This window comes from Lycorma delicatula, chromosome 4, assembly GCF_047948215.1.
Source record: "Lycorma delicatula isolate Av1 chromosome 4, ASM4794821v1, whole genome shotgun sequence".
In the NCBI taxonomy this organism is placed as follows: Eukaryota; Metazoa; Arthropoda; class Insecta; order Hemiptera; family Fulgoridae; genus Lycorma; species Lycorma delicatula.
The window spans coordinates 166781441-166798239 of NC_134458.1; the positions used below are offsets into that span (position 1 = coordinate 166781441).

General features: G+C 35.7%; 1 protein-coding gene across 1 annotated transcript in view; it reads left to right on the forward strand.

The window, feature by feature from the left end:
* LOC142322749 (ras-GEF domain-containing family member 1A-like) overlaps nucleotides 1–9652 on the forward strand; it is a 593490-nt gene extending 583838 nt beyond the window's left edge. Inside the window, exons 3-4 of the mRNA XM_075361822.1 lie at nucleotides 9136–9333; nucleotides 9575–9652. Coding sequence (XP_075217937.1) covers nucleotides 9136–9333; nucleotides 9575–9652 — 276 coding nt within the window. The remainder of the gene's footprint in view (nucleotides 1–9135; nucleotides 9334–9574) is intronic.
* The last annotated feature ends 7147 nt before the right edge of the window (nucleotides 9653–16799 follow it).

Here is a 16799-nt window from a genome sequence, read left to right on the forward strand (position 1 = left end):
GATATGCGAACTCGATTACGTGGCGAACTTAATTACGTGGCAAAAATCTCGATAGACCGTGACCGCTACATGTTACACGATGTTTTCGAGTATGCGAAAACTTTGTGCATAACGGGTGCAACATTTTTTACCAGTCGGCCGTAATCGCATTTTACTGAACGATTCTCAAACGTGTTTAAAATTATTTAAACGCGATTCCCCTGAGTTTCTTTTACTTTTTGTAACAACTATTACCTCCTTGTGACCAAACTTTATTTTTTGGTTAAGAAAAGACCAAAATCGCATGTTTTCTGTTACTGATCAACTACTTTACGAACGGCTCTCGTTAAGTCTACTCATATGTTTAAAGAAAGTTTTATAGTAGCTGGACATTAAACGTGAAATTTATTCCCTTTTGCAATGACAAGGGAAGAAATCATTTTTTATTCATGAGCTATATTATAAAATACACAAAAATCCATGAACAATAATAAATAAAAATATTTGGGCTTCTCCTTGATATTGCAGTCCAAATACCAATCTTCTAGTCATGTAAAGGAATTTCATTCGAGCTGTCGGCAGACCACGAAAGTTACTATTGTTAATGCACATACCCTGATAAGTAGAACCGTGCCCCATAAATTTAGGAAACATAGTCCAAAATATCGTCAAAATAATCCGCTAGAAGTTATTGAAACCATTCACAGTATTGAATTCACTTTCCAGAGACTGTGCTGGGACTACGTTTCAAAGGAGCTGATGTAACTTGGAGTTTTTCTTCATTGAGTACTGATGGTTTACCATTTCGCACTTAGACCTTTACTGACCTCGTCTCCCTAAATTTTTCGACTGAAGCTTTTACTCTATGACGATTAAGAATCGGTGTATCTAGAAATGTCTGTGTGTATCCATCATACTCACGGAAGATGTATTCAACGAAAAATATTCACCGTTTTAAAATTGACAGCATTCTGAGTGCACATTGAAATCACAGCTCAGATGTTCAAAGGCTACGAACACGCAATGAACAAGAAAGAACTAGAAACACCTTTTCGTCTCATGGTGACCAGCCTGATACGCTCGCAGAAGCAAACTGCATGCAACGCAAGATTTTTGCAGAGAACATTACTCGTAGCTCACGGAATACAATACCTCATCATATAATCGTGTTTATGTAGGTGTAAGTCATTTTTCAAATTTACGAACTGTTTGAAAACTAACTGTGTAATTTTCTTATAGTCATTAATTTGAAATTCAATATACATACCGATTTAATTTTTAGAGAATTAGTTACAGTTAAACATTGTCTATTATGGTTAAAATAATTACATGAGAATATTTTAACGATAAAATTTATTAAGAACTTTGCTTTTCTTCAAAACCAAACAACTGATTTATAGATTTTGTATTATTGCATAACGAAATTCTTTTTTTTTGTCCATGGAAAACTATTCAGAAATTATTTATTTATTGTACAAAAGAAAAATTATTATTTTTAGCTTTTGAAATGAGATTTACCTTTTTTTTATTTTATATTTATATATAATAACGTAATACTTTATGATTATAATTTTCAGTAATGTAATATCTGTATAATAATTTTTTTTATTCAGTAAAACAGAAAGAATCGACAAGAAAATGATGATTGGAAAATATAAATTTAAATGTCTCAAGACAAATCGCTTAAAACAACTTTCGTAATGTAACTAAGGCCGGAATGGAGTTAAGTTATATTAAAATATGAAGAAAATAAATTACAGACTATTTAAAAAAAAAAAAAAAAAAACCGTTGTATTATTACATTGAAAGAAATTTCATGTCTAACCCTCAATGAATCTAAAACAAAAAAAGAAAGAAAATGAAAGAAAGAGAAATAGTTACTGATTTATTATATATAGTATATACAAAGCGGCAAATGTTTGAGCGTTTGAAATCCGTTCGTGCGTTAATATTTATTTTATTTATAGCATCATAAAATTCCTTTAGTTTTAAACAATTTTCAGACTTTATTTTAATCTAAAGATTCTTTTATCGATTAAAAATTATTTCCTTAATGAGAAGCATATTTTCTTTTCTATTTAATTTAAATGGAAAACTTAGATCCAAAAACATTAAAAATATCTTCATTTGGTAATAAAAAATGTGATTTCAATTATTATAAGAAAAATCATTTAAAATTCTTTATCTGTAAAAAAATACGTTTTTATAAGTTAATAAAGTGATTATTTTTTTCTGAAAGATATTCATTCCTTCTTTTTTACTACCTTCTCCAGAGGAAATATTGGAGAAGTCAAAAATTAATTCTAACAAAAAAAGTCAAATATATTTTTAAAAATCGCAACTTTAACGTACACCTGGCTCTGACCTCAAAAAGCTGAAGATAAAACTGAATTCATAAAATAGCGTAAAGTGATTTTTAAGTAAAATAATTACAATTTAGGATACGTAATGCAAACTACTTGAGATATAGATATTGAGAAGGAATGAGAAAATAACGAACAGGATTAAAGAAAAATGTCATTTATGCCGAATGTATATAAATGGAAAGGATATGGTTAGGACATGTGATACATGAAGTGTGGAATGTTGATAACTACATAGGACGGGTCAGTAGATAAAGAATGGAAGCGAGAGAGAACAAAGTAAATAAGCGATGTTTGGAAACTCTAAGGGGACGAAGGAGAAGGCTTTGGACAGAAATGTTTACAGATAACGGTGGCGTAATGGATCAGATGCCAGGAGAACAGTAAATATTGGTGAATGCAAACTAAAGAAAGATTTTGTAATCTGGAATTATTTTGCTAAAAAATATACTATTTTACGCTACTGCAATTTACAGTTAGCATTAATCCCGCCATCATTTTAAATTCAACATCTAAGTTGATTCTTCTTACTTCATTCAAAATATAGCTTAATCTACTAAGAAATCTTTATGAGAAACTAGTTCTCATTTTATTCACTCGCTCGTTCCTCATTCTTCAGGTATTTTTCTTCTTTCTGGATTTCAGTCCTCTGATATGCGGTATACGACCGTAAAAATTGAAATTTCAGTCTGCACCTCCCTTGGACTTGTGAATAGATCTTCAAACCCTACAAAGTACTATTCTGGCGAGTATGTATAATCTAACTTAAAAATTAATCGCGATAAGTATATTTCATTTAAGAAAATGTTTACGTCTTTTGTTTGGATTGTATCTGGCCAAATTGGTGAAAGTGTACTACGTTACAATAATACGATGCAGAGACAGATACTAGTCGAGTGGAAGCTTGTGTTGCGGTCGGACGTAATTGTTGTGCGCTCTGTCTTATACTGTTTTTTTTTTCTCGGATTAACGGTTTTATATCTGATTTTTGGAATTGGGAATCGACGGTGGAAAATTTTCGGATGTGTTTTAATATAATTTGGTGATTTTTGGTTTCGGACTGACTTTTTTATTGAATTTTTTTATCTGAGTGGCCTTATTGCTATTGGCAATAAGGTTCATAGTTGACTGCTGGTCGCAGTGGTTAGTGCGAGTTAGTAGTGGTGTACCTTGAGTTGTTTTCAATTCGGGTGTAGCTTATCTGTAGTGGATGGCATAGACAATTGTAACTGGCATCGACTGATAATATTGTTTATTATTATTCAAGTGATAAAGTTTTGATATTGGAATTAATTTAATTAATTTCGGTTGTTGTTATCTCTTGATAAGATAGACTGCTGTAGCTTAGTTTATCAAGCTATCATTTATATATATATATATTTTTTTTTTAGTATCAACGGATGCGGAATTGTCCCCTAAGTACAATTTCGAGACATGCGACGTCGTAGCTCCCTCCCATCTGAGGATACAGCCTCACAAGGGGCTGGACCCTCGAAGGGAGCAACTGGAAGGAGAGAGAGTGGCACAGTGGACACTGAAGGTAGGGATACTACGGTGAGCACCCAGGAAAAGTATAAATGGAGGAAAACCGAGGGCAGAGTAGCCAAAAGACCTAGAGCGGGTTCTTCGGAGGAGAAAGAAACCCCTCTTACTCTTGAGGAAATTACCTACAAATTAGGTAATGCAATCACACAACTGAGACACATGACTGGCAAGGGGAGTCAAACTGCAATCAAAGCCCATGAAAGGGAACTTAAAGAAATATATGAAGACTTACAAAGACTGTGTGAAGAGAAAGCGGAGACATGTAATCAGACCACTCAGACTGAAGGTCATTATAACAGCGAGATGTCGGATATTTTGGATGTTGATCTATCAGACGAGCAATTGATAGAAAGACTGCCCTCCAGATGGTCGAGGTGGGTGATGAACAGGATCACTCAGGTTAACGCAGCAAAACCTGGAGAGGGTAGTTGTCACTTTGTAGACTTGAATGGCATAAGACCAAACAGCATATATGCAGGAGCAACGCCTGGTGCAATGTTTCTTCAGGAATCAACGATACTCGAAGACAGTAAGGTCACAACTAATGGTACAAGATACACAGTCATCTATGACTCCAGTTGCGGGGATAAGGAAATTGCGTCACACGTACTTAAGGCACTAAGAAGAGTAGTGGGTAACTCTGAGTCTTCAGTTTTCGTGATACCAAATGGCCCTCCAGGCATTTTGATTAGGAAAATAGTAATATATATTTTAAGGAAGGGGAAGACCTTACCAAGGATGGTCCTCCCCAATCCAAGTGACAATGCGAGACCAAGATCCAGATCGGCGTCTGTAAGGCGAGGAACCACACCGGTCGCCGAGAGTAAAACCATTGTTGTACAAGCACAAGGGAAAACATACGCTGATCTATTAAAAACTATGAAAGAGAAAGTTAAAGTAGAGGAGGCTGGAGAAATTCTTTCTATAAGAAAGGGTAGAGATGAACAGCTAGAAATTAGGGTAAGTGGAGTACAGAAGGCAGGGGAGTTTTCTGCAATGCTGAAGGATAGAGCAGGGGATCTTCAGGTCGATATACGTAACAAGGGAGACCGTAGAACAGTTGTACACATTAAGGACATGCTTGGAGATACTACGGAAGGTGAGCTAAAAGAGACAATTGAGAAGGTCCTAGGAACGGGTGAGAGATTTCAAATAACATCTATGAGAGACGCATACGGTAGTACCAAAAATGCTACAGTAATTACTACTCAACGCAGCGCAACAAAGTTAATAACAGCAAGACTGAGAGTAGGCTGGGTTTGCTGTAGGGCATATATCCGCATCGAAAACGAAAAATGTTACCGGTCCTGGAGCATGGGGCATGGTAGAAGAGAATGCAGGGGCCCTGACCGCACCAACTTATGTTTCAACTGTGGTAATACGGGGCATTTCATCAAAGACTGTAGGCAAGCAATGAAGTGTCTCGATTGCAGAAGTACAGAACACAGAACCGGGAGTGTGAGCTGCAATAAACATAATGATTAAAATATTATTAAGTAATAATAATAGAAGCCTACTATCAGGAGACCTGACGCTGGAAATAGCCACAAGATACAATGTCGACTTTCTGGTGTCTACGGAGCCTAATGTGTATTCGGCTGCCAGAGGTCAATGGATACCCGACAGGAATGGGGCTGTGGCCATCAGAAAAATACTCGATAGAGTAGATTATAACTTGTACAGCAGATAAGACGGAATAATAGCTATTGAATTAAGTGACACGATTATTGTGGGTACATACATCAGCCCCAATTGCACTATAGAGTTTTATCAAAACCAGATATTTAACCTACAGCAGATCATGACCAGATCGCGAAAAAGAGTGGTAGTGCTTGGAGATTTTAATTGTAAAACTACTGTAGCGGGTGCCAATTCTACAAATGCTAGAGGTAGACACCGGGTGTCAAATAATGCGGCAAATAGGATTAGGAACTGTGAAAACATAGAACCGGAGAAATTTCAAGAAATAATCAAAGAAGAAATTGCTAACATACCGCAGTCCGGTAATAGATATCATCCGGTGTACTGGTGGACCAGAGAAATCGAAGACCAAAGGAAAATCACGCAGCGTCACAAAAGAACTGCTCAGAGGTCGCGAGCAAGGAATAGTAACGATGAAGAAAGTCGACGTGCTGCCCAAGATTATAGACAGGCCAGGAAAAAGCTTAACTTTCTCATTAAGCAATCTAAGAGAAATAAATGGCAAGAGCTCTGTAACGAACTTGACACTGACCCTTGGGGGAAAGCTTTTATGATAATTACCAAAAGGCTAGGTAGACAGGTGCCAACGTTGAGTAAGGAGGAAACGGAACGACAAGTTAGGATTCTTTTCCCTAGACCTGAAAATCTGAATAGGGAAACAATTGTTTGTGAAGGTGGCAGATTCACAGAATAAGAGGTAATGGAGGCCATTAAAAAGTTGAAAAACCGGAAAAGTCCAGGGCCGGATGGCATACCTGCGGCCATCATCAAGACTATAGCAGGAATAATACCCTGGGAAATTGTGGATCTGGCTAGTTATGGTCTACAAAACTGTAATTTTTGTAGCAGCCAGGACGGTTTTTATACCCAAGGCGGGGGCAAATAATGGATATAGGCCGATTACTCTTATTAATAATATGAGAAAGGTGGTTGAGAGGCTGATAGAAGGCAGGCTTAGGGCAGAGCTTGAGGAAAAGGGCTGTCTACATCCACAACAATATGGATTCAGAAAAGGCCGATCTACCATAAATGCCTTAGAGAAAGTTAAAAATTGGGCTTTAAATAGCAGGAGCGGTACCTGGAGGACCAGGAAAATCCCCCTAGTGATAATGCTGGACATTAGGAACGCGTTCGGATCAGTACCCTGGTCATCTATAATTGATGCATTGCATGAGATGCGAATAAGCGAATATCTAATAAATCAAGTTAATCACTATCTACATCAAAGGTTTCTTGAGATCAAAACTTTGGAAGGTAAGGCAGTTTTCCAGATGTTTTCCAAACATCTGGAAAACAGATGTTTCTCAAGGTTCTGTGCTGGGCCCAACCTTGTGGAACGTTTTTTATGACGCAGTCTTCAGACTGAATTATCCTGAAGGAGTTACTGCAATTGGCTATGCTAATGACATAGCAATCCTCGTTGAGGATAGGGATGTAGATAACTTAGAACGCAAAGCCAATCTGGCATTAGGAATTATAGATGAATGGTTACAAAGAAGCCAACTACGATAGCCCCAGGGAAGTCCAGTTGTATTGCCCTTTCCGACAGAAGACCTATTAGAGGTATAAATTTGAATATCAGAGGAGAGCCAATTGTGCAAGTCAATGAGGCAAAATATCTGGGAGTCATACTCGATAAAAATTTGAGATTTAGCAGACACATCGATATGATAGGTAGTAGGGTCACTCCAATGGTCAAAGCTCTGAGAGGACTCTTCCAGAACCATGGAACACCAAAAATAGAAACTAGGAAATTAATAACTGCTGCAACAACATCAATGATATTATACGCGGCCCCGGTTTGGGGACATACAATTAGTATTAAACGGAATAAAGGAAAATTGAGAAGCGCGCATAGACTTGCACTGTTGAGGGTGGCCGCCAGTTACAGAACGGTGTCCTATGACGCGCTTTGCGTAATAACAGAGGTTCTACCAATAGACCTGCAGATTAAAAGCAGGATGCTTAGATATGAGGGACTACCACAAGACGAGATAGCGGCTCAATTGGAGCAAGAATGGCAGTTGGAATGGTCACGCTCAAGAGTCGGGGATTGGACTAGAAGACTTATCCCTGATATAGGTAGGTAGTATGGAAGTAGACGCGGAAACGTTGACTTCTATATGACACAGTTATTATCGCGGCATGGATCTTTCGGGCAGTACCTAGCAAGAATTGGAAAAAGGGACACACCACAATGTGTTTATTGTGAGGAAACAGATAATGCGGAGCACACTATATTTGTATGTCCTAGATGGGCTGAAAACAGGAGGGTAATTATAACAAATCGATTAACACCGGATAATCTAATTAATTGGATGGTACAAAATCAAGAGAACTGGGACTGTTTCAGAAGGTTTGCTGGAGAGATCCTGAGAACTAAGAAAGAAGAGAGCGGTAGACTGTGATTAAGTTAAGTAGGGAAGGGTGGACAGTCTCTCCGTGGAGGGCCCGTATGCCCTGGTATGCGGGTTCCTGCGAAGGGGGAGAACTCCAGGGGAGATGGGAATAAAAGAAAAGACCGAGTCCCGGCCAGCGGTGTGTCTCCCTGCGGGCGTCTAGGCGCTTTGTGGGGTGGGTACCGTCGGTTAGAGGCATAGGCGAAAAGACCGAGACCCGGTTTCCTGCGGAGGGGCTGGGGGACGGCATCGCCGGACCTTGGCCCTAACGCGGGGTATTAGAGGCAGGCAAAAAATAAAACAAAAGATCCAAGAACGGGGGGGCCAACCTGCCGTGCCGGATGTAAAGCCGGTGGGTGGGGGACGCCCCCTTTGAGTAGAAGGACACTCTCCCCGACTGAGTATACTTAAATGGATATCCCGGTCGGGGTGAGTAGGGGGAAAAAAAAAAAAAAAAGAGACAGATACTATTATTTGTAGTCTGATCGGTGTCTTAAAACTTAGTACCTTTATTTTGTGATATTATCCGTGTAATTTTTTTTTTTTTTAGTTTACAAATGATGATCTATAAAGTATCCTATTCAGAAAACCCGCAAACATTTTGCGGGTTTGAACAGATGGACAAATGGCTTGAACAGATTCTCGCATCAATCTACGCTCACTAATGATGTACACACAACCTGTTTGGGTTAAATATGACTGACATAAACTCTGCATTGCGCAACAATGAAACTATCAGATTCAACCGCCATTTATATCGGATGATTCGCTTATGTAACCAAATTTATTGTACATTTCAGATGCAGGTAGAATAGATTTTTGAGGTTCTTCAAAAATCTATTCTAGCTGCACCTTATATCACATTCTACCTGCAAAAATGTGTTTTTTTATTTTATTACAATACTGTACACAAAGATTGAAATCTTCTGGTATTTCAAAAAAATGACGTAATTACGTTTAAAAAGTCTTTAATATTTGAGAATGGTAAATAGCACGCGTATTTGCTTGATTCAAGTATCTCATTTTTTTATTTATTCTGTAATGAGTCATGAATAAATTTTTCCGTATATTCTGCTTAATTCCTAAAAAAAAGTTATTTTTAACCGATTTACAATAATTGCTGACTTTTTGTTTTGTTTTTTTTTCAGGATCTGGAGTATACGGAGGGACGGCTAGTATCCGGTAAAATTGAAGCTCTTCTTCATTTAGTTGTTGAAAACTCAATGGATGACTCGTTCTTTTTTGCATTTATTTTATGTGCTCGACTTTTCATCAAACCTCATGATCTTCTTGGTGATATAATAACCCTCAGTGAAAATCTTGCTGGGAAACCGTCTTCTAGTAAGGTAAATTATTTTATTAATAAATCAATTTTTATTAAATGCTACATATACTATTTATCGATATTGAGATCTGTTACTGACAAACTTCTGTCGCTGTAGCAATCATGTAAACCTCTTTTTTATTGTAGTTAAAAGATTTTTTAGTTTTCCTAATGTAATAAAATAAGTAAATAAAATTGTCGAGATGAAATATTATTTTCAAATTTTAATATTGTGGGAAGAATTAATTTTTTGGTCTTTTCAGAATTTCAGCAAAGTACTATCATCTTTTTTCCTTGACTGTGACATACGGTCAAATATGAGTATCAGTAGTGATTTATAAATTTGATATTTTTTGCTGTTTGTCATTACAAATTTTATTTTTATTTATTAATTTTAACTTCGGCCTCTTGAATTCTACTTAAATAAAATTTTTATTTTCTTTTTTTTAAATGTTGTTGTTTGTATTAAAGTATTTAGTTTTTCTTTAAGAAACACTTTTTATATAAAAACAAAAAATTTAATATATATATTTATATTTTGACGCTCTTCTTTAATTAGAGTAGATGGTTAGGTAACCGGATTTAAATCCAGGAGGGTCAGTTTTTAATAAAAGTATTAGCTTACACAGTTGATGGAGCTTTGTTATCCAGAAATCAAGGACACTAAGAGTTTACTTATGTAAACGGCAGCAGATGAAATGAGACTTAGTTAACAGAGAAAAGAAAAAATACAGAGAAGAGGAGTTGTAAGAAGAGAACAAGTTTTAATTGTTTATGTGAAAATATTTAAAAAGATGAAAAGCTTGAACTTTAATTTTATTTATATTTCAGAAAATTTCAAAACTTGTTTGGTTTATTCGATCGTCAGAAACGAGCAACTAAAGCATCCTTTCTGAAACTTCGGCAGCATGCCATCTAAAGGATCATACTTGATAAATGTCATATTCATGTGGTCATAATTGTGTTATCTCTGTGGTTCAGCAGATAACATTCCGAATGATCTATTAAGTATCTTCAATATCTTAAGTACCCTTGGTATTAAAATGTAGGCTGTGATATTTAATGTATTCTATTTTTACTCACGACGGAACGGAGACGGTATATGCGTTTGGGTAAGAGGTTGTGTGTATGTCTTGTTAACATTTTCCTCAAAAGCTATGGGACCGATTTCGATGTGGTTTTTACATTACATAGATATCACCTCAGAGAAAGTTCTTATATTAGCTTCACGGTTATAGGCCACCAGGGGGTGCTGCAGTATATATGTTTCTTCAAAACGGCTTTTGAATGTTTCTAATTTTTTCTAACTCCAGTAAGGCTGCGTTATTGTATAGATTATTAAATAATTTGCGCTGATCAAGTATATTAAACTTTCATCATCATCAGTCTATAAACGTTCCTCTGTTGGGCACAGGCATACTAATCTTCAAAAAGTAATAAATAAAAAATAAAATTAAAATGTTAAAAACCGCAACAATAAAACCGTTAAAAACGTGAAATAATTAAATAACTGTTTTTTTTTTTTACCTTACGTTTACCTTAACTTTACTTTTTACGTTGTGAAAAATTTGTGTTAAAAGTGTGAGGTTTTTAAGACAGTAAAATTCAAGATTTTGATTGACCGTCGTGCGTGACCCGTAGACTGCTTAAATAAGCTTTAGTTGTCATAATCATACACGAAGGTTAATCAAAATCTAAAATTTTATTGTCTTTAAAAACAATATCATAACGTCACAGAGTATTTTTGCCAATTTCGGGAGTAGTGCGGATGGGGAGTACTTATCCCTGCGGATCCCTTACTGCTACGTGCGAGCCCTGGGATGTCAGTACAGTGGGACAGACAGTACCTGACTTCCCGACCCGAGTTACAGTTATTTAATTATTTCACGTTTTTTAATTTTTTTTGTGTTGGGTTTTATAAAATTAATTTTTTGTTTTTGTATTTATCATTCATAATAAGCTACGAGTATATTGATATTTATTACGTTAATATAAATATTCTGTATTCTTTTAATATACCTATTGTGCGAATATTACCATTATCGTTCAGGTAAATACATTTATTACTTTCTATAAACATGAAAAATGCCAGAGTTTTAAAAAAAATATAAAAACATGTCACCCTATACTAAATCCAACCCCACGTCCGTGAAATTACATCTACGCACACGTTCGGGGCGGGCAACGACATGGTACTTCTGTAATTTCACTTATCTCCTCCAACGGCGCAACGGAATTGCTCAGGACCAGCTCCCCCTTTGAAGTACGGGATTGGCAATCCTCAGCTGTCCGACTTGGTCGCGGTTGTGCTTATCGGTTTCACTGCTTGCAGTGGGCTCAGGAGGCATCTGATCTGTTTTCGCCAATTTCGGGCGTAGTGCGGATGAGGAGTACTTATCCCTGCGGAGCCCTTACTGCTACGTGTGAGCCCTGGGATGTCAGTATAGTAGGACATGCAGTACCTGACTTCCCGGCCCGAGTTAAATCTATGTGAGGCAACTGACTGGGGGAATACAGGCAGAATCAGTGATCCGGGGCGTTTAATAAACCCAACTGTCCGGATAAAATAAAAGCTGGTTTTCATAGACTGGATGTTCTCCCATCCATTCCAACTCCAATTTGTTGTTTTGGATGTCAATAATTTGGGTATACAGCAGCGCAATGAATTAGAAAACAGATTTATACTTGCGATGACGTACTACATCCGGATGATCCGTGCAGGGATCTGCCGGTTTGTGTCAACTGCCATGGGTGGGATTTACTCTGCGAAATGTCGAATTTATGAGGAGGAAGAAGCAATCCAGGAGGTTAAGACCATTCCAAAGGTCAGATACTTTGAAGGTAGAAAAATCGTGCTCAGCAGATCACCGAAGGTTGCGTATTATGCTTAGGTTGCTGCAGCTCCTGCAGCTACCTTTAAATCAAAGGATGTAACCTTTAAACTGGCACTAGATGGAGCAAACATGGTCGAAGCAGTTGCCTCCAAACAAAAGATTGTTATACAGCCTATGAATCACCCTTCGACCAATGAAAAGGTGAAGTAAAGTGAAGATAAATCGTACATGAAGTCTGAACATAATGCACCAATGGTAAAATTTAAAATAGAGAAATCCCCATTTAAGGAAACAGCAAAGAAGGCGACATTATAATAGATGGATTAGAGAGTGATGAACAAGCATCAATGGAGCCCCCAAAAGCTCGGTGGCCTCTAAAATACAGGGCGAGCTCTTTAGTTGTCCCAGATATTTTAACAGGGACTGCATCAAGCTTAGACTCTTATGCTCACCGCACCATCTATGCCCGGAGTAAGACATCCTCCTTCATTTACTGCGAAAAATCTGAAGATTCCATCTCTGAAGCCTCAGACACCTTGGAAACACAGGTGGAGGCCGTCAGAAGAATGGAGAAAATAAATGTTTGTCTAAGGATAAACCTAGGCGATAGATGGTATAATTGTAGTTTTTGCAAGATTTTTCACGAATTTCTCATTAGTGATGATTTTTTAGATTTGCGGAATTATTACACTCGTTTTCAAAGATGTGACAATATTTCATTAGAAATGGATGTATGTTTTTAGATTGCAAGGGCTGTCTACGCCGTTGTCATTATGTGTTCCTTTCCTGGGTTTTAATATTCTATGACAAGTCAATTTCTGGATTATACGTCCAACAAGACTAGACTTCTGACTAGGTAGCTAGTTATTTTATCACAGAGGGAGAAAATGTTTTCTTTTTTTTTGTTTGGAAAAAGGGCTAATGACCACAGAAATAAATGCCTGTAATCCCTCTCCACCAAAAAATAAATGAACTTATGTACTACACAATATAACACTTAATAACAATAATCACTTAACGCAAACATAATTACTAGCAATTAATTCTGTTGCTAAACACTATAATTATAATTAGGATAATCGCTTACCACAATTATAATCATTAATAATGGTAATTATATCTGCTATTATTAGTACACCGAGGAATACAGTGTACCTCACACATGTGAAGATGTGAAGCAAATATTGTTATTTAACACAATAACATCCTCAAAAATATGATTAACGTTATATTGGTAAATTAGCGTAATATATAGTGATAAATTAAGTAGAGATTATTATCTAGTTTATTGTACGTATTTGTAAAATAATGCATGAATAAGGAATAATAATAGTTATAAATATCAATAATAAAAAAGTAAGAAAATATACAATTACAACGAAAATAAAACGAGCTTAAGGCAAAAATAAAACTAAGCGGGGATTTATTATATAATTTTTCAGGCCTACCGATTAAGACACAGTAAAGGACTGATTACGTAAAAAAGCGATTTACTTTGAGAAAGCAACGGAGTCAACCTCAGAAAGAAGGGTGGAGAAATAAAAAAAATATTTGTTTAAATTGATAAATGCTGCCATAAAATAAAATAAATATGGAGGTAATGTCTGGAAAGTAGTGAGAATGAAATAATTACAACTTCTTTAGTTACACTCGAGGGATATCCTTTCAATGTCGCTTATATCGGAATATCAATTATGCGAATGGGCTCTTCTCGATACTATTTAGCTACTTGTAATACTGTTTTTGTGTTCCTTTATAACATTAACTAGTTGCGAAAAAAATGAAGATTGTTTAAAAGAAATCATTTGCCATCAAATTCTCTGTCAAGCTCAGCAAACGTGCATAAGAAATATTTCAAATGTTAAAATGAATAATAATAACCTTGATTATGGCACCGCTAAACCGGTGGCAGAAAGGCCTTGATCTGGCCTAACAAAGGCTAGGTCTTCCTTTCAAGGAAGACCTAACCAATATTGAAGATAAACAACATTCTGGGCACTTATCATATCAAAAAGTGATGATACTGTTCGTTCAGTAATGTCGATTGTGAACCGTGATCGATGAATTAAATGCAAAACAGGTAGGACTCTCTAAAACAATCGTCCATCAATTTGTGACAGAAGAATTATACGTGCAAAAGTCTTTGCAAAACCTTTTTTTTAAATTTTGATTCTTGAGCAGGAGGAAATTTGTCTGTACAACAGTCAGGAAGTATTGGATTGTTTGCCAATTGAATTTTATTTATTGGATCACTGGAGAGTATCTTGGGCACTCCGGTACGATACATGGATAAAATTACCAAGTTCCGAATGGCTAGGACCACATCACCTCCCCTAAAGAAAGCTTGGATGAGCAAATCGATGATCACCATCTTTTACGATTCTCACGGGAATGTCCGTAGAGTATTCATTCCGCAGAACCAAAAGATGAACGTACTTTCTATATAGGAAATGTTTTAGGAATCTTAGAGGAGGAATAATATTTCGTATGTACTAGTACAACGTCAGATTGTATTATGGATCTTCCACCCATGACATTAGATAAAGAACTTTATACCTTGCTGTGAGAAATTTTTAGGCTAAAACATCGATTGGATTCTTTCAAAATTAATCCAGCAGACCTGACTCGGCACCTTGCAATGAATTTTTGTTTCTGAAATTGAAAGGCTAAGAATTTCTCACAACGAAAAATCCAAAAAGCAGTATGGATATCTAATCATGGGAAGATCAGTTATGCTACGAAGAACACCGAAAAGGTCGGGAGCTTTGTGTGCTTTCTTAAGAAACATACTTTGAAAAGAATAACACTGCTTTGCGGGCTTTTTTCAATAAATATTTATAATTTAAAAAAAAAATTCTCATAACATTCCAAGCAGATCACGCAGTTAAGGGGGTCGTTTTAACAGATAAGAAATAGTTCACTGTACTGTAGTAGAATATTAAATGAAACATTTTAAATCAGAAATTTGCGCCATCCAGAAGATATAATTAGTTAAATATGACATAATAAAAAAAAAACTAACCGTGATTTAACATGTGTAAAAGATTTTATTCTCTTTACAAAGTTTAATGAATCCAATACAAATAATCTCCTTAATGCACAGCAGGAATTCCCAGCTGACAGGATTGTTTAAAACGAATAAAATAAATATACGGGAAGAATTTATTTTCAATTAATTCACTGTAACGATGGATAACATTACCGGTAACGGATGTTTTATACGGTTATTTTATTATTAAAGTCAACAAATAAATCCGACATTCTGATCATTCAGTAAAACGAACTCATTTCGTACAATTTGAATGATAATTAAAAGTAAGCTACCGAATATAGCTAATTAAATTTAATTTAATTACAACAACAATGGGAGTGACATAAGCGACGTTAATTAAACCGATAATAGCTGAATATAAACCATAATTGTCAATCAAATTCGACATATCTGTCTAATATTCAGTGTAATTGTACATAGATTTAATTTATTTTTTAATTTTACTTCAATTATTACATTTTTTCTTTCTAATCACACTGTACTTTATCTATGATCTTCCGGAACAATAAGCAGATAGTTTGTAATGAAATTTATTTTGATCGAGATTACCCTTATTGAGGATATTCCAAATTATATATAGTTATAAGAGGAGTTCACGAACATCGCACTCGCTTAATCTCTTTTTTACCTCCTGATAAATGCATCTGTAGAAAATAATAGGATTAGCGCACCAAGCTTACCACGTAATGGTCATTAATCCATTATTGCCTGAAAAATATTTATATTTTATTGAAGATTTATCGAAGATATCATAAAAAATTACCCATGCAGTCTTAAGGGTAAACATTGCAACTGTAAATACATTAACCAAGAGTTAACTACATACGTAAAAACACGTATCACGAAGAGAGGAAATATCATCCGCCTTTGTCAAAAGGTATCGATGAAACAATAAATATTTTGCTAATATCGTAATTTAAAATCCTTACGGGTGAATTTTTCTTGTTATTAGCCCCACAAAATCATGACACTATTTTCTTGCGTAAGTAGTTTGCAGGCGTTATGCGATGAAGATATAATTTATCTAGATGGTAGTTTTAATTACTAATTGAAATTTCTCATACAGTTATTTACTTTGTATATCATAGTAAATCGATATTATGTAGCTTTAGTTTTTTGCGTGTTGTTAGATAAACTATCAAAAACTTTTCAAGACGTATTTCAACAATTATAAAACATACCGTTTTAGTTTAAATTTTGAGTATTTAATCCTAAATATGTACTGGTTGATTTCAAAAAGAGTATTCACAACTCATTATCAGTATAAACTTGGCCAGAATCGGTATAGAAAAATTCAGTAGCTGCGTTTGGTAACAGAGTACAAAATTATTGAAAGTAAAAAAGGACACGGTTGAAAGATCAACACGACACGGTTAGTAAGTGATCAATCACAAGACAAAAGATTAAAACGATATTTGGAGTAACTGATTGATACGTAATCGGAAGATGTAGAGTTTAAATCAACGTTATGAGCCAGTTTCAGAGCTAATTTATTAAGAACATCGAAACTGCCGGGAATCATTCCACTTTCCATTTATAGGAAGGTTTGACAAAGCCCACCCGTGTTTAAATAATTTTGTAAATACTCCGTGATTTTTAAAC